Source organism: Xenopus laevis, chromosome 3L, assembly GCF_017654675.1.
Source record: "Xenopus laevis strain J_2021 chromosome 3L, Xenopus_laevis_v10.1, whole genome shotgun sequence".
Taxonomy (NCBI): Eukaryota; Metazoa; Chordata; class Amphibia; order Anura; family Pipidae; genus Xenopus; species Xenopus laevis.
Window position 1 is genome coordinate 39359089 of NC_054375.1, and position 18671 is coordinate 39377759.

Here is an 18671-nt window from a genome sequence, read left to right on the forward strand (position 1 = left end):
ACAATTAACCTCATCAGATAGACTCACTGCTCAGTAACATGCCATTTACGTTTACAGATGTGTTTGGTTATTTTTTCTAATTGTTCCTCTCTTAAAAAGTTCACTCTTACATCATGTATCATATTTAGTTCAGCTTTTCTCCATCCAACCTACATCACAGAGACAGTAAAGTTCTACAAGTCGAGTAATAGTTTTGCCTTTTTATACCTCAAGAACCTGACTGCCAGCTCTGTAACTTCAACATTTCTGCTTTCCTCATTAATCTGTTGTCTGACAAAATGTGGTGAAGCAAAATCAAACTAGTTGGCAGAAAAAGTCACCTTGGTTTTGTGCCAAGACATCTATACTGTATATGTGTGTCTAATGTAATGCTAATGAAACTTTAGCTGTACTTACGGATGAAATGGTATAAAGTGCTGCTTTTCTTCATCACTTTCTATTTTTCCTTTAATAACATCAGTGATGTCCATTACTAAACAACAAATAAAACATTACATAAAGCATAAATAAACTCAAGGCAGTAAACACACATGAGCGTAAGGAACATAGTTGTTAATTATGCTCTTAAAATGGCGAGAACATGCCAACCAGAAACGTCTTCTTGAAGTATTTACTGTACATACATATGCAATTTGTGAGACTAACAACCTTTATTAAAAGGAAAACATTCTATTGAGAGACACTAAGGGGGTTATTTACTAAACTTCGAATGCAAAAATCAGGAAAAACCCGTGATTTTTTTCATAAAATCAGACTTTTAAAAAATCACAAATTTTTCGGAATTTATTAAACCCCGAGGAAGGAAAAGTCTGAATCTAAAAATCCGGCATCTCAGACCTGTCGAGGTTGCAAATAAGTCAATGGGAGAAGTAACAATGATTTTTTGATGTGTGCTGGGTTTCATGCAATAACCCAGATTTTTTCCCGCAAGCAAACTTTCGGGAAAATTTAATAATAAATAAGATTAAAAAACCTGAGCGGATTTGATCGGAGTTTGTATCAGAAAATATTGAGATAAATTCGGACTTTGATAAATAACCCCCTTAAGGACCAATTTACTAACTAACTAATTTTTTTCACGATTCAATTGTTTCCTCTATAAACCGTGTTTGTTTATTTCTCTAAAACTCTAGAAATTTGTGTAAAAACTGTAATACAAAATTTGCCAAGTAAAAGCAATCAAGGTCTATAGAAGTCAATGGGCGCTGCTCTGATCCCATTGGATCTATTTTTAGCCATTGAAATGTTTAGAAGGTTTTGAATTTTTTCACCAGTAATCATCTGAAAAGCTTGAATTTTTTTGATGTTTCATATTACAGGGGTAGATTTATCAAGGGTTGAGTTTTGAGTGATAAACTCAAAATTCGGGGGGAAAAATTACCAATTAAAATTTATTTAAAAAATTGAATTTTTTAAATTCAGGTGAATAGGATCGAACCGCAAACTCGAATTGAATTCAAATCGAATTTGATTTGAGTTTTTCTAAAAGTCCACCAAACGACTCCAAATTGATTGCAGGGGGTCCCCCATAGGCTAAAACACTAATTCAGCAGGTTTTAGATGACAAATAGTAAAATTTTAATTCTTAAAGGGACAGTACAAGATAAATTTAGAAATTAGAACTTACATTTTATTTTTTTTAAATTCAAATCGAATTTGGACTATTCCCTAGTCGAATTACCATAAAAAAAACTCAAAATTTGAAAATTCGACTCTTGATAAATCTGCCCCTTTTTTTGTTAGTGCTTTCTATATTCAGATCTTTTAATAAATTCCATTTCATTTTTTAGAAACCTCTAAAACAAGAGTGGTCATATATTACTAATGCGAGGTCTACCACGACATCGTAGTTGCCGGACAAGAGGCCCTGAGGCAGAAGCTTGGGAAGAAATCCAGGTGGCGGATCTGGGCCGGCGGGGCCCGCTAGAGCCGGGGGCCTACTGGGGTTTTTCCCGGCGTCCCACCGGCACAGTCCGACCCTGCAGTACTATATGAATGATATGAAATAACTGATAAGCTGGGGAGCACATGCCAACTGCTCACATGCTTTATGATCCTACAAACAGCACTGATGCAATATCAAGACTGCTCCTCTACTAGTGTATTATTTGCGACTTTACTTGGTACCTGCAACACCAAAGGGTCTTCTTAAACCTTGAGTGTACTTTTTCAGGTTGCTGTCTTTCAGGTCCATTCTTCCAATCCGAACTATCTGGCACACTAGGTAGATTTTCTCTCTATTAAGGTCCTTGTTTCCAAGATCCTAAAAACAGAAAGAAACGTTGAATCCACCAGTAAAAGAGTAAGAATAAAACTGCCGAAATCTTGATATGTTTGCTTCATATCAGCCAATATTATATAACCCCCCTCCCATATTTCGTAAAGGCTCTCTCCATTATAATCAAATAATCAAAATTTTTGAAAACGATTTCCTTTTTCGCTGTAATAATAAAACACTACCTTGTACTTTATCCACACTTAGCTATAATTAATTCTTATTGAAAATAAAACCAGCCTATTGTTTTTTTTTTAATGTTTACATTATCTTCTAGTATACTTAACGTATGAAGATCCAAATTAATGAAAGATCCTGGATTCTGGATAACAGGTTCCATACCTGTATATGTTTCTATGAGTTCTATATGACATACTGTTTTCTTCTGGATCAGCCTAGACTATGGTGACAGTGTGGAAACCCTGCTATAACTGAAGCTAAGCAAATAATCGGTCTTTAAATTAAACTCTTTAGGAATTTTTTTGAAAGGGAATAAAAAAATCCACCTTTCTAGACAGGGTTACCAGATAATAATTTACTACTTATCAAACTGTATGATGCAAAATTAATACCAACATTATATTAAAAAATGTTTTTGGGCAATCACTTTTTATTACAAATAACCAAAAATATTTGTAATATGGTAATTGTTCATTCTATTTCAACAAGAAAGCAATTTCTGTGTAATATTAGAAAAACATTATAAATAGGAAGTTATTTACTAAACTCCGAATGCAAAAATCACAAAAAAAAATTTTTTGTTTTATAAAATCGGACTTTTTAAAAAAAAAAAATGAAAAAATGTTATTAAACCCAGAGGATGGAAAAGTCGGAATCTGAAAATCCCGCATCTCAGACCTGACGAGGTTGCATATAAGTCAATGAAGAAGTCCCAATGATTTTTTGATGTGCGCTGGGTTTCATGCAATACCCTGAAGCTTTTGGAGTTTTCGGGCAATAATCTGAGTTTTCATGAAAATTGGATGATAAATCCTAAAAAATTGTGAAAATCAGCTTTTTTCCCCACAAAGCTGATTATTTTGGCAGAGCCTTCAATTTTTGTTATTTGTAACAACTGCAGTGTCATGTAGGCTCCAAGTCAACTTTTTTTTTTCCATCAATTGCCAGCATCGACTTGTTAATAACTCCTCATTTAAAAACAATTCTGTAAACTGTCCTGGATAATGGCAACATACTAAAATTCAGTTAGCAACAGCATCTTTGCAATTACCTGTAAAACCATCATTACTTTAATTAAACCATCCCTTAGTTGTCAATTAGGCTTGTCATAAATCAGTCAGCCCACCCATCAGCCAGCCCACTTATTGATGGAAGCCTGCATGGAACAAGCTCTTCAGCAATGTAAATAACTTTCAGTACAGTATTCTTTGTTTCAGAACAGGAAAACAACAAATACAGATTAAAGCTGGTCATAGACTCAAAGATATGCCACTAACATTCAGCTGTATGGTCGAACGATCGAATTACGACATGCCAAGGGGCTCCAACTGGTTGGTCGGGTAAAAATCAAACCTTCCCAATCGATATGGTGGCCAGATATCGATCAGGAAGACCCGTCGGAAGCCCCCATACACAGGCAGATAAGCTGTCAAATTGTTCTAAATGACCGATATCGGCAGCTTCATCTGCCCGTGTATGGCCACCTTAAAGGAATTGTTCAGTGTAAAAATAAAAACTGGCTAAATAAATAGGCTGTGCAAAATAAAAAATGTTTCTAATATAGTTAGTTAGCCAAAAATGTAATGTATAAAGGCTGGAGTGATTTGATGTATAACAAGTCAGTCAGATCACTACTTCCTGCTTTTCAGCTCTCTTGGTTTACACTGACTGGTTACCCTGGCTACCAGGCAGTAACCAATCAGAGACTTGAGGGGGGGCCACATGGGTCATATCTGTTGCTTTTGAATCTGAGCTGAATGCTGAGGATCAATTACAAACTCACTGAACAGAAATGTACCATGTGGCCCCCCTTAAAGGTGCTGACTAACTCAGAGTTATAGAGCTGAAAAGCAGGAAGTTGGATTCTGGCTGTTTTATTAGACATCCAGTCACTCCAGCCTTTATACATTACATTTTTGGCTAACTAACTATATTAGATACATATAGCCAGAACAGCAAAAATGAATGTAGCTTTAAGACAGATCAATGTGGTAACGAGTGATGGGCCAATTTGTCCCGTTTAGCTTTGCCGAAAAATATGCAAATTTCCAGCGAAATTCATGAAAGGCGAAAAATTCAGGAAACGAGAATTTTGATGCCGGCATCAATTCACGGCGGTCAAAATCTACACCGGCAACAATTCCAGAGCTGGCAACTAGTGATGGGCGAATTTATTTGACAGGCGCAAATTTGCGGTGAATTTCCGCGTTTCACCGTAGGCGAATAAATTCGCAAAATTGGCAACAATTCTAGGCACCCATTGACTTTAATGGGCATCAGAATTGTCGCCAATGTAGGAATTGTCGATGGCATCGGAATTTTCGCCGGCATCAAATATATTTTGACGACGGCGTCAAAATTCCCGTTTCGCGAATTTTTCGCCATTTCGTGAATTTCAGGGGAAATTCGCAAATTTTTTCGAAACGGGAGAAATTCGCCCATCACTATCGGCGACAATTTGACGCGCATTAAAGTTAAAGGGAGTCAGAATTGTCGCCGGTATCGGAATTGTCAGCAATTTTTGTGAATGAATTCACTGGGGCAAACACGAAAATTCACCGCGAATTCGGGCCTGCCGAATAAATTCGTCCATCACTAGTAGTAACACTTCTGAGATATCAACTGACTTTACACTAACCTTCCAAATATAATATGTAATCTACTGTTAACATTTTAAAATGTAAAAAGGAAGGTACTTACCGTGAAAACAACCTTCAGATTGTTCAGCATGTCTATCTCTTTTGGAAAACCTTTGCTTCCCCACCTCACCAAATAATTTTCACTGTTGAGAAATATAAAAAGAATTTAATTATATGAAATTAAAATCAAATGCTTCGTTCCATACACTGATAAATAAAATCTGAACACTTATGGGCAAAGTTTTTTTATTTTAGTTTCCCTGCCAGTATTCAATGGTCTCTTTGTCATAAAAATATCTATAACCTGGCTATAGTTGGAGGGAAGTACAAAGAGTCACATGATTAAAAGGCATTAAAAGGGAACATTCTCGTCATCTGTGGACACTGAGAAAGTGCTGTTGCTGTTTTTGACAGAAAGGACAGCGGATCTTTATGGTTTGTTGCACACAGAGCATTTTCTTAAAACTAAAAATACGACTTAAACCACATTTAAAGGAGGACTAAAGTCTAGAAAAGAATGTGGCTAGAAATACTTTATTTTTTATACTGAATTTACTTTTAAAACCCAGAGGTTCAGCAATCCAGTGGCAGTAAGGATCTAAGCCTTTAACGTTATCCAGAGCAGCTTCCCATCTTGAATCCTGTTGAGAAGTTAAGCTTAAAGGCCATAGGAAAACATCCGCACATCGGCAGAAACTTAGCTGACATCTTTCATAGAAGCTGATGTTAAAGGGAATGCACTAGCACCTAGGTTGTCGTTGTTGGGACCTGTTATGCATAAAGCTCAGGACCTGGGGTTTTCCGGATAATGGATCTTTCCGCAATTTGGATCCTCATACCTTAAGTCTACTAGAAAATCATGTAAACGTTAAATAAACCCAACGGGCTGGTTTTGCTTCCAATAAGGATTAACTATATCGTAGTTTGGCTCATGTAAAAGGTACTGTTTTATTATTACAGAGAAAAATTAAATCCTTTTTAAAAATTTGGATTATTTGATTACAGTGGAGCCTACAGGAGATGTTAATTCTGTAATTAGGATCTTTCTGGATAACGGGTTTCCAGATAACGGATCCTTTACCAATTAAAAAAAAACCCTCCTATGTAGACAATGTTTTCCAAATTAAATGATATGCCTATTTCAGAAATGCTGTTCTACTGTATTTAGCTTTCAATCAGATGGACAAACATCTTCTGCAGAGTCCTTTTTGATTTATTGCTGTCAGGGCCCGATGGCTCCGCTAGGATTTACGGACCTAGGAGGAAGCAGCAAGTTCCAACACAGTTGACGGTATCCAAGGGGTTCAAGAAGAAGAGTAGTCAAATCCAGGCAAAGGTCAGTTCAGGCAGCAAGGTTCTTTAGTCAATATAACAGGCACAGGTCAATAACAGGAATCAGAATCAGAAGTAGTAATCACACCCAGGAACACAATAAGTTGAACCTATAATTGGGTAAGGTCTCTGGTATCTTTTATAGGCAGATTTTCACACCAAACGAGCATGATGACGTCATGCTTCGCTCGATGATGTTGCGAGTTGACACTGCGCGATTTGACGCGCCGGCGTCATGACGTTGCACACGTTTTGATGCGCTGGCATCATGAAGCTTCGCACGTCTTGACACATTGGGGTCAGAACGTGCCATGTGGAACTCCTAGGCGCCGCCATCTTGTCGGCGGCTTCCAAGTATCCCTTACAATTGCCACATATCAAAGCACGCATGGTTTTCAGTTCCTAATTTGCTGTGAGAATAAATGCTTTTTCTTTCTACTGGGCTTCACTTTCAAAACCTTATGAGACAGTCACGGTGATGAATTTCAGCCATTAACCCTTATGTGAAAAAAAAAATCCATTAATATCTACATTTTGTCTACATTAGTAGACTTCCAGTTATTTAAAGTCAGCAATTCTGCTTCCCTTATTACCTTGGGTTTTGATTTGTCTATTATGGCAAATCATGCTGAAATCCTGCCTTTTCAACTTTTTCTACGCCACTATTTAAAAACAAAAATGCACAAAATCTGGAGTGTTTTTGCTGCAAGAGTTCGGAAACCACCTTTACTTACTTAAACAAATCAAGCGTGACACTTTATTCATTAGCGCGCCATTAAATCTGCTGCCTTCGTTCCTACTTCACTAAAGATATTGCACTGCTAAACAAACTCTAAGTATACTCAATAAGACAATGCATTTTCTCTGCTAATGGGTCTAAACTGTCACTTCTTATTCTCAGTGTAATTTTATTTTATGTTATGCTGTAACAGCCAACATAAAGAAAAAGAACAAAGTGCTTGGAGGCTAGAATTGAAATTAAAACAAGGTGCAAAGAAAACAACTAACATCCGCTGACTGCAGCACATACTGTACAAAAAGCAAATACAGGACTGGATCAGCCGCCATCAATACTTCTCACTAAGAGACTTTTCAATTGGTCTTTGTTGTTTATTTTTTTATAGTCTTATTTGCCTTTTTCTTCTGACTCTTTGCAGCTTTCAAATGGGGATCACTGACCCCATCTAGAAAAACAAATGCTCTGTAAGGCTACACATTTAGGGGCCCATTTACTTAGCTCGAGTGAAGGCATAGAAGAAAAAATACTTTGAATTTCCAATGGTCGAATATGGCTACTTCGACCATCAAAAAGGCTACTTCGACCTTCAACTACGACTTCGAATCGAAACGATTTGAACTAAAAATCGTTCGACTATTCGACCATTCGATAGTCGAAGTACTGTCTCTTTAAAAAATACTTCGACCCCCTAGTTCGCCACCTAAAACCTATCGAGGCCAATGTTAGCCTATGGGGAAGGTCCCCATAGGCTTCCTAACAATTTTCTGATCGTTCCATCGTAGGAATAGCGCTAAATCCTTCAACTTCGATATTCGAAGTCGAAGGATTTACATTCGGCAGAAGAATATCGAGGGTTAATTAACCCTCGATATTTGACCCTATGTAAATCTGCCCCTTATTTTTATTACTCGTCTTTCTATGTAGGCCCTCTCCTATTCATATAACAGTCTCTTATTCAAATCAGTGGGAATTTGGACCCTAGCAACCAGAATGCTGAAATTATAATTATTGAAATAATTATTTGCGGCCTAATTAAATCGTTCAAAAATTCACACCTTACAGTTAAGCTAGTAATTCTCTACCTGGACTATGCTGATGGAAAACTCATTCTACAGAGATCTATAAACCACTGAGTTAAATTTATACCTGATGCATCTGATCTTTTGCTATTTTTTACTGTACCCTGTTACATATCAGTAAGGATATTTTCATCAACCCCTTTGATCGTCTCTGCACCTCCCTTATTTCGAATGTACCTGTCAGGATAACTTCAGGCTGATACTTTTGAAATATCTTAACCTGCCTTTCAATGTGCTGCCTCAGAAGCATTAAACACTCTTGAGTATTTTGGCAATTTAATGATGTGATATCTGCCCACAACTTGCAGATCACATACAATCTTTACACTTGTTCCATATCGCCAATTGCACCCTCACTTCTATAGTTCTTTTAGCTAAAAGGTGCCATTTCAGTTTTGGCTTCTAACAGAATATTTAGTATTGATGAGAACTTTTGCAGGTCTACGCTAGCTTTCTAGAAGAATAGAATGCATCTCATGCACACAGTCATTGCAGAACAATCCATTCCAAAAATGAATATAATACTAAAGGCTTTTAAGGGATTCAAGGGAACTATTAAGTGTTTATACACATTGAAAGGCCCTTTTTGTGCCTTTGGCTTGGAAGACTGAACAGCAGATAGAAACACATAGATTCAATTAAATGGCATCGTATCGAGGAAGACGTCCAACGTTCCTTCTAAATTTGCTTTAATCTTCTATGGAATTCTAAAAACATTTGCAGCACCGCAAGTCATATACTTTAAACGGTCCTACCTTATAATAGTTTGTTTGAGGGGATCATATAAAGACATAAAGAGTTCGGCATCTTCCCCTATTCTGCACACAAAATTCCGCACAAAAACATAGAGGCTGTGGGTGGGAGAGGAGGTGACCCGGCCATATAGGGTGAACTCATTCTGAGCCTGTGAATGAAATGATATATATAACAATTAGGAACATAGCACATGACAAATCATGCAAATTGCTATATAAATTATTCTGACATTGCATTTGCATATCACACATTAATTGGTTTATTTTAAATAATGATAATTTCATGAATTATATAATTAGTGGCATAACTAATCTAGTCCAGGCCCCCCTCCCCATGCTCGCTGGACTCCTGCTCCTGCTACAAACAAGGAAGTCTCCCTCATTTCCCTAATTTACATATGCAAATTAGGGTTCAGATTCGCTACTGTATTCGGCAGAATCCCAAAATAGCGGATTCAGTGCAACCCTAGTTATAACACAAGGGGGGTTATTTATCAAAGTCCAAATTTATCTCAATATTTTCTCTTACAACCTCCGATCAAATCCGCTTGGGTTTTTTACACTTATTTATTATTACAATTTCTTGAAAATTTGCTTTGCGGGAAAAAAAACGGATTTCCCCGATTTTTTTCTGAATTTTTACCTTCGGGGTATTGCACGAAACCCAGAACACATCAATGATTGGGACATCTCCCATTGCAACCTCAACAGTTCTGAGATGCCGGATTTTTAGATTCAGACTTTTCCATCCTCTGGGTTAATAAATTCCGAAAAATTTGTGATTTTATAAAAAAAAAAAAATGACAAATTGTTTGTGATTTTTGCATTTGGAGCTTCGTAAATAACCCCCAAGGTTTATTTATTATCTTGGGTCAAGGTTTTGTGGTTTAGATACAATCTATTATTTTTGTGCTTTTAAAAGATGTGTCCTGATCTATTGACTCACTTAGGATGCATCACATGCATTTTCCAGAGTTTGCTCGGGAACATGCAATGAAATAACAAACATTCTTTTTATAATATTAGTCAGTTCTGTTACCAATGTCCATTTGTATATCACTACTATGTCGTTTTTTGACTCACGGGTCTTACGCATATACAGTACATCCATGTATAATATATATATATATACTCGTTCTTGTTTCATTTGGTAACCTAATTCCAGATCTTCTACAGTATAATTCAGCCTGATACAGTCTAACTGAATGAACTAATTTATTTTAATCTTCCTTCTTATTTTGCTGCCTCTAATAAGTGTTCACACAAAGTGTGCTTCGGCGAAAATTCTCCCGAAATGCATTGAAGTCTATGGGCGACACATTTTGTTTTGACACGCAACAATTTTTTTCACCCATTGGGGCGAAAATTTCGCTCATCGGTGCTACACAAACTATTCTTTAGTCATTGGTCTGCGCTACGGTGCATCCCTTATACTAAGTCATCATTCCAGACCTCTGATTAATATTGCTGCTAGCTAAAGTTCAAATATATTTTGTTTTTATGATAAATCACAGATTTCAGGCTCAGTGAATCAGGTTCAGTTTCTGAACTGTTACAATTTATTATATTAGTGGATACATTTCTCAGCAGCATCTGTGCAATATTAGCAACAATTATATCAATTCTAACAGCTGTCTTTAATGAAACTCGGGGATTATTCTCAGCAGGGACACATTTTTTTTTATTTTATATCTTTATTTCTGGTGAATTGTTTCAAAACAACTGAACTGAAAAAAACGTTCCGTGGCTCCATGAGCATTGGTTGAAAAAAGAATAGACCAGAAATTGTACAGATGACTTAAGTTATTTTTAATATGTTCTAGATTTACATAATCTTAGGGTTTTCAACTGGACTTGATTGTCATTGTGTATGGTCCTTGAACTATCCACATTCATATTCTGTCTCTCACCAGCCTGCAACTTAAAATTCTGTCTGGTTTCCAGGGTCACTGACTGTGAGGAGCACGTTCCTATCTGTTCAAGACTTGGTTACAGGGGTCACTGACTGTGAAAAACGAATCTTTCTATTCAAGGCCACTACTCTACTATTCAGCATCCATTTTTACTTTTGAACTGCAGCCTGTTTGTTAGGGTAATTAAGCCTTAGCAACCAGAGAGCAGTAAAGCCTGAGACTACAAAATGGAATTCATAAAAAAAAACACAATTTTATGAGTAGTGTTACAGCAAATTGCCATTAAGCACATGCATATATAACAGCAAAGTCAAGGTTTCAAAATACCATTTCTTCCTTTATACGCTCGGTTATTTTCTCCGTGGCTTCATTGTGTGCATGAAACAAACTGATCACGCTAGTTTTGTCCGGATCTAAAATGTTTCCATCATCATCTCTTACAATGAGATCAAGTTCAAGAATTCTGCAAAAAAAAGAAAATGCAAGTTCATTGTGAATATTTTAAAAAAGATAAACAAGTTCTGAAATATCATGCTAATGATTATAGACTGATGTAACTGATATGTACAGAGCAGGTCAATATTTCCGCGAGACCTAGAATCATTCAAAAAACATACACGGGCAGAGCAATTCTTATTCTGTAAAGACTAAGCCATACATTCAGTATAAAGAGTTTAAAACCTTGTTTAAAGAAGATGCTCACACAAGCTGTTTTTAATAGGGCAAACAAATTCATAATAATAATATTAATATGTATAGGAGGTAAAATCTGCATCCCTGTTAGTATACAATTATGGGACCTGTTATCCAGAATGCTTGGGACGTGGGGTATTCTGAATAAAGGGTCTTTCTGTAACTTGGATGACTATACTATAAGGGACAGATTTACCAAGGGTCGAATTGAAAATTCTAATTTTTTAAGGAGATATTTTGTGTAAAAAATAAGAATGTACCAGTGCATTTTACTCATTTAGATATAGAAGAATTGTGCTTAAAAAAGGAATGTTTCAGGCTGATTTATTGAATATTTCTTCAAAAACCCTTATAATCCCTCCCTTCTCTTCCACTTCCTGCTCCCTGAATTCCCAGGCTGTGCAGGGGAGCCAGCAGCAGTCACTATACTGTAGGACAGAAACCAATCATCAGCTAGCAGGACCAAATAGGGAACTGAAGCCTGTCCCCCTCCTACTGTGCTTCTGGCAGGGACCATTAGGACACGCCCACCCCTCATTTGAAACACAGACAGGCACCAGAGAACATCTATAGGGAGCACTAATAAAGGGGCTACTTTTAAAGAAAATATTCATTTTTAACACCATTTAAAAGCAACATACTCATACTCATAATTGCCTACAAAATTAGGGTTTATTCATTTATCCTATACGTCTCCTTTAAATTCGAATTTCGAGTTTATTTTAGTGTAATTCGACTAGCGAATAGTCCAAGTTCGATTTGAGTTTAAAAAAAATTTGAAATGACCCTTTAAGAATTCAAATTAGCATCTAAAACCTGCCGCATTAGTGTTTTAACCTATGGGGGACCTCCTACAATCAATTGGGAGTCGTTTGGTTAAAAAACTCGAATCTAATTTGAATTCAATTCGAGTGCATAGGTCGATCCTATGCACCCAAATTTAAAAAATTCTAATTTTTTTTTTATAAGTTTCAATTGGTGGCTTTTTTTTCGAATTTTCAGTTTATGGGATTTTTTAAACACTCCCATAAACTCTAAATTCAACCATTGATAAATATGCCCCTTAGTCTGCTAAAAATCATTAAAACCCAATAGAATTGTTTAGCCTCCTATAAGGATTAATTATATCTTAGCTGGAATCAGTTACAATGTACTGTTTTATTATTACTGAGAAAAATGAAATAAGTTTTCAATTATTTTATTAAAATCGGGTCTATGGAAGATAATATCTATAGATAACAGGTTTCCAGATAACGAATCCTATACCTGTACCATTATTATTATGTCACAACCTAGGACAAAGAATGCAGGCTCACATTATCAGCATATTTACAGTCATTTCCAAATATACATTATAAATTATAAAGAAACACAAGGACTCCAAAAAAGCGCACAGCAGACATAACTTCTACAGAGGTCTATATGGAAACTATAAGTCATTAAGTAGCTTCATGACCAGCTCATAGTATATCAAGGAGAACCGTACTTGTTGCCATAATCGATTTTTGATGTGACCTTCTGTTTCAGCTCTTTTAACTCATCTTTTGGCAAGGTACCAGACAGGAGTTGGGATCGCCATTCCATCAGGTCAAACATCATGGACTGGACTTGCTTGAACTTTTCTGTTTTGCCTGACTGTAACAAAAAAAAACAGAGATGCCTTGTAACATCTTAACATCAGCCATTCCAGTTCAAGATACGGTAAATAGAACTTAAAGGGAAGTGATTTAAATAAAAGACTGGAATATGAATTAGGGGAGGGCCTGAGAAAGGATGAAATTAGAAATAACAACGTCCAGGACGACAAGAAGCCCCTGATTATTTGCCTTTTTCTTCTCTCTTTCCAGCTTCCAAATGGGGGTCACTGACCCCATCTAAAAACAAATGCTCTGTAACGCTATCAATTCATTGTTATTTCTAATTTCATCTTTGAAAAGTTGCTTAGAATTAGCCATTCTTTAACATATTAAAAGTTAACTGTATAATGAAAGTTATATCTGTATCCTTACATAATTATCTTACATTAATTATGATATGAATTAATTATGATATATAATTGTATGCTGAGTTGCTATGATGTATGCTTTTACATTTATTTCTGAGCAGTGATGGGTGAATTTCTCCCGTTTCGCTTCATTGAAAAATTTGCGAATTGGCAAAAAAACGTGAAAATCGGAAAATCGGAAAATTCGCGAAATGGCAAAAAATTCTCAAAATTGAAATTGACACCAGTGTCCAATTTTGGACGCGCGCCGAAAAGTCGATCATGTCACTTTTGACGCTGAAGTTAAAGTCAATGGGCATCCAAATAGTGTTGACGCGCAGCGATTTTGACGTGAGCAACTTTTCGCCCATCACTATTTCTGAGTGATGAGACTATACATTGACAGTCACATGTACTATCATTTGCTATTATTCCTTCTCATCAATGTTCCCTCAAAGTCATTCTCTTGTGTGCAGGGACAGGAATTTTAAGGGACACAATAAATTGTTGGTTGCACAAAGAACTTTGTGTAAAAAATGAACAATTTAGTACTTATTCTGACTCATTCCAAGCACAGGTTTGTTTGGTTTTTTTACTGTCCAAAAAGTATAATATTTGCCCATTGCACATTTGTACACTTATAGCCAAAAACAAATTAGAAGGAACATTGCTACTGATATACTGTAACTTGTCTGGTTTGCAATATTTCTAAATTTCCCTTTTCTTGTGATTACATTTGGAAGTTTTAGTTGATCGTTTCAAGACAGAGACAGAAGACAGAATATAATTTAGCTGGGAGGGAACTCCGTCCCTGTTTTTATCATGTATTAATAGGCTACAACTGAATAGGTTATAAATGAGTGGATGCTTTCAATAACAAGCTCTAGAGGCACTTCATATCTTTCCATAGCAGTGTTCTTGAGAGTATAGCATTCTCATCCAGCTGAGAGTATTTTATATCCTTACTTTACAACTCTATGCAGTTATCTATTTACAAGCAAGGAGCAAGTCAATGGGATTTTTATTTTCAAAATTCAAGCTATTTATCAATTTGGGCTTGAGAGAATAGTTTGAAATATGAAGAGTACGGTTTGATTTCACTGTTGAGTTGGGGTTTTTGCTTTTAAAGGAGAAGGAAAGCTAACAAGGCAGTTTATTGCCAATAGATTAGCCACAACAGTGCAAGATAGAACACCATTTGTATTCTTTATAATGCATTTCCATATCTGAGTAAACAGCTATAGACACTGTCTCTGTTTGTTTAGGATAGCAGCTGCCATATTAGCTTGGTGTGACATCACTTCCTGCCTGCTCGCTCATAGCTCTGAGCTCAGATTACAGCAGGGAGGGGAGGAGGGATGGGGAGAGGAGCAAACTGAGCATGCTCAAGCCCAAGCCCTGGAGGTTTATGCTAAAAAAAGAAAGTCTGATACAGAAGCCCAAGTATACACAATAGAAGGAAAAAAATGCAGTGTTTCTTTTGGCAGGGGACTAAGAGCAGCATTACTTTGAGGGTTACTGGTGTATTTATATAGACCTTTCTGAAAAAGCTTACTTAGGTTTAACCTTTCCTTCTCCTTTCGGCAAAAGAGTGTGCAAGTTTTTCATAATTAAGCTGAGTTTTTGAATTTGCCTTTTACTATGCTATGGGACGTTCTGTTAATCCTACTACTCCATTAGGATTTAGGAGGTTTTTATTCATTAAACCAAAGTTCATCCTGGTACAGTAAAACTTGGCAACCAATCAGAATTTAGATTTTGCTGATATAGTAGTGTGGGCATCATAAAAGCAAACATCTGATCTAAAGTTTCAGGTCATTTCATCCAGTTTTGTTAAATAGCATGGCAAATGCTTTTGTACTACATTATTATACGAAATGAACAATGTAAATCATGTATTTAGGATAATGCATTGGTTAAAATAGTTGGTCAACAGGACTGGAACTAGGGGAAGGCAGAAGATGCCTAACAGGAGGAGGGCACATTCCCCTTGCCTAATACAAGTTTGTCTCGCTCTACCTCCAGGTACCAGTAGTTGTGTTGCACATTGGTGTCAGACCACTCCTCAGCATCACATGCAGCTGCTTGTCTGTAGCCTCTCCCACTCATTATAGCCCCTCCTACTTCATCATAGCATTGTTTAACGCATCGCCGCCCCCCAACTTGTAAACCCCCCCCCAGCAGTGGGCTGGCCTTGCGCACAATGCAAAAGATTTTTCTTAAAGGGGTTGTTCATCTTTCAAACACTTTTTTCAGTTCAGTTGTTTTCAGATTGTTTCCCAGAAATAAAGACTTTTTTCAATTACTTTCCATTATTCAATTTTTAATGTTTTTCCAAAATCTAAGTTTAAAGTTGAATGTCCGTGTCTCTGGTGTTTCAGTCTGGCAGCTCAGTAGTTCAGGCGCCGACTCCGAACTGTTACAATTTTGCAACATTTAGTTGATACATTTCTCAGCTGCATCTGTGGATTATTAGCAACTATTGTATCAATTCCCACAGCTGATAAGAAATGTATTAACTAAATGTATCAATTTAGAACAGTTTACAGGGTCGGCGACCCCCCCTCCCAGAGCTGCTTCAGAAGGTGAAAACTTACACTTTACACTCCAATATTAGAAAAACAGTGACACATAGAAAATAGAAAGTAATTGGAAAAAGTCGTTATTTCTGGCGATCTATCTGAAAACAACTAGTTGTTTAAAGATGAACCACCCCTTTAAGCAAAATATGGCAAATTTGTCTTAAATAATTGAGATCAACTACCGACTTCACGTACTTGTTGTTGACGAATAAAGCATTTATTCTTGGAAATAAAGAGGCTCCATTCGACACAGTGCCTTTATTGGTTCAGGTGTACAGTACCTGAAAGCATTTTTTCCTTTTTTCTTTTAAATTCAAAGCATGGAGAGCGATGTGGAATGGTAAGTGACCTGTAAATCTACAAAGATAGCATTGCGGCTTTTCATTACCAAGAATGTAACCGCCCAAATTACGTTTGAAAAATATAAGGATGAATCACTGCAGTGAAAATGTGTTTTCCAAACAGGACAGTACCTGTATATAAATCAGCAAAACTAACAAGTAAACTTTGTGTACTTGAAATAAAATTTTGAAATGCTGAATTTATGTTTTTGTGAAAGCCCTACAAAAAGGCACCCTCTGTCCACGTCAGAAAATTGCTGTTATCAGCCACTCGCTTTCCAAACTACCCAGAGAAAATCACTATTCATTCGCACATACCTAAAAAGTGCCCAGAATCACTATTTCATTAATTACAATTTTTGACTTATGCTGTGGTGGAATATTCCCAGTTACAAGAACTGTTCTAAAAATACGAGCGCATTTCTGTGCAGCTAATCTGTCAGTTTTCTACAAATTATGGCTTCGTTGAAAAATTTTAATTAACTGGATTCTTGACTGAAGCACTGCCTGTAAAGCAACATGCTTGGAAGTTAAATTGAAGTTGAAGTTAAATTCAATTAAAAGGACTTTGAAATAAAGTCCTTGGTATGGGTTAAGTGGTTTAATGTTATTAAATGAGTAAACTAGACAAAGGAGGTAGGTAACATTTAGTATATTAACACGTTTAACAGCAACAGTTCAGAAGGGATATGTAATAATTATCTCATGGTTGCTGTTTAACTCTTAAGTAATTACTTCTTATCTCATCTGCATATGCATATGCCTACTATAAAGCAGTTCAAGATAGCTGAAGCAGTTTACAGTTCTGCTGCAAGGTGACTACCTCATGTTGAATTCAATCCATACAGACACATAGGGGCAAATTTACTAAAGGGCGAAGTGATTAACGCTGGCGACAATTCATCAGCGAGACGTCATTTCGGAATGACTAATGGGCGCTGGCATAAATTCGCTTTCCTTGGAAATTCTCCACCTGCCTTTCAGCTGTATCTTGTTGGGCTAAAGGTTTCTTTGTTGCCCTAGTATCTATTTAGTCTTGGGTTTGACAATCTTTGGGTTTATCGTTTAAGCAACATATTCCGCTGCTTTTCACAGACATTATACATCAAATGGATCTTATAATATAAGGTTGCTATTAAATACACGCACAATGGTCTTTAAGTTTAAGAGAAATCCATGTAAAAATGGGGAGAGCATACAAACTACTTGCAGTGCCCTGGCTATGAGCCCTGCAATGCTAAACACCTTGAAACTAAGCTGCCCATATTATTGTTCCCATTTATTTTCCCATATTTATCCCTAATTGAGTTTTCTGCTCAAATTTGAGCTATGCCATATACATAGTAAGTTAGATTGAAAATGACACACGTCCTATGCTATAATTCATTCACATAAGCATTTTCCTCCATATAAGTACATCTTCATTATAACATCTTCCAAGAACCCTACCTTTAAATTGGGTTTTATGGTTAACAATAGTGATGCTAAAATTTGTCCCGTTTCGCCGAAACTTCCAGAGAAATTCGCAAAACGAAAGTTTTGATGCTCCCGCCAATTTTGACGTCGTCGTTAAAGTCAATAGGTGTCCGAATAATGTTGATGCACGATGGTTTTGATGCGAGCGACCTTTCCGACACACGTCCAAAATTTTTAGATGCTGGCGACTTTTCGCAGCAGTTTTTCGAAATTTATTCGCCAGCGGCGAAACATGGAAATTCACTGCGAATTCACGCCTGGTGGATTTATTGGCCCATCGCTAGTTAACAACTCCACATAAAACCATCTAAAAGTAAGACCATTGAAAGCTCTGTGAAACCCTGACTGTCACCCTGGATAAGAATGGCTGTCACATACTAATTCACTAGGGCTAATTCTTGCTCCTTACTGTATAAAGTTGTTTCCATATGTTGCCCCATTCCCGTAACGTAGTTGTGACTTCTCGCACCAGTGGAATTTCAGCAGGTACAATGTTCACTGTGTGTCTAAAGAAACATAAAATAATCACTTAAGTTTCAGCACAGTAAGTTCCTGGTAACAAATAGTTTCAAACAATCACTACTAACTAAAACGATCATTTTTCTTTCTAACTAAGCACTGAAATGCATACACAGTTTAGGTTCAACTTTTCCAATGGGTCACTTATTTTACTACAGCTTTTA

General features: G+C 36.6%; 1 protein-coding gene across 2 annotated transcripts in view; it reads right to left on the reverse strand.

Annotated features, from left to right (window-relative positions):
- Positions 1–18671, reverse strand: part of dock2.L (dedicator of cytokinesis 2 L homeolog) — a 313170-nt gene that overhangs the window by 257457 nt on the left and 37042 nt on the right. For both annotated transcript variants that reach the window (XM_018252117.2, XM_041586149.1), the window contains exons 5-11: positions 18398–18494; positions 13092–13240; positions 11240–11375; positions 9000–9148; positions 5156–5237; positions 2128–2263; positions 397–472 (exon numbers count right to left, since the gene is read on the reverse strand). In XM_018252117.2, the coding sequence (XP_018107606.1) occupies positions 397–472; positions 2128–2263; positions 5156–5237; positions 9000–9148; positions 11240–11375; positions 13092–13240; positions 18398–18494 (825 nt within the window). The remainder of the gene's footprint in view (positions 1–396; positions 473–2127; positions 2264–5155; positions 5238–8999; positions 9149–11239; positions 11376–13091; positions 13241–18397; positions 18495–18671) is intronic.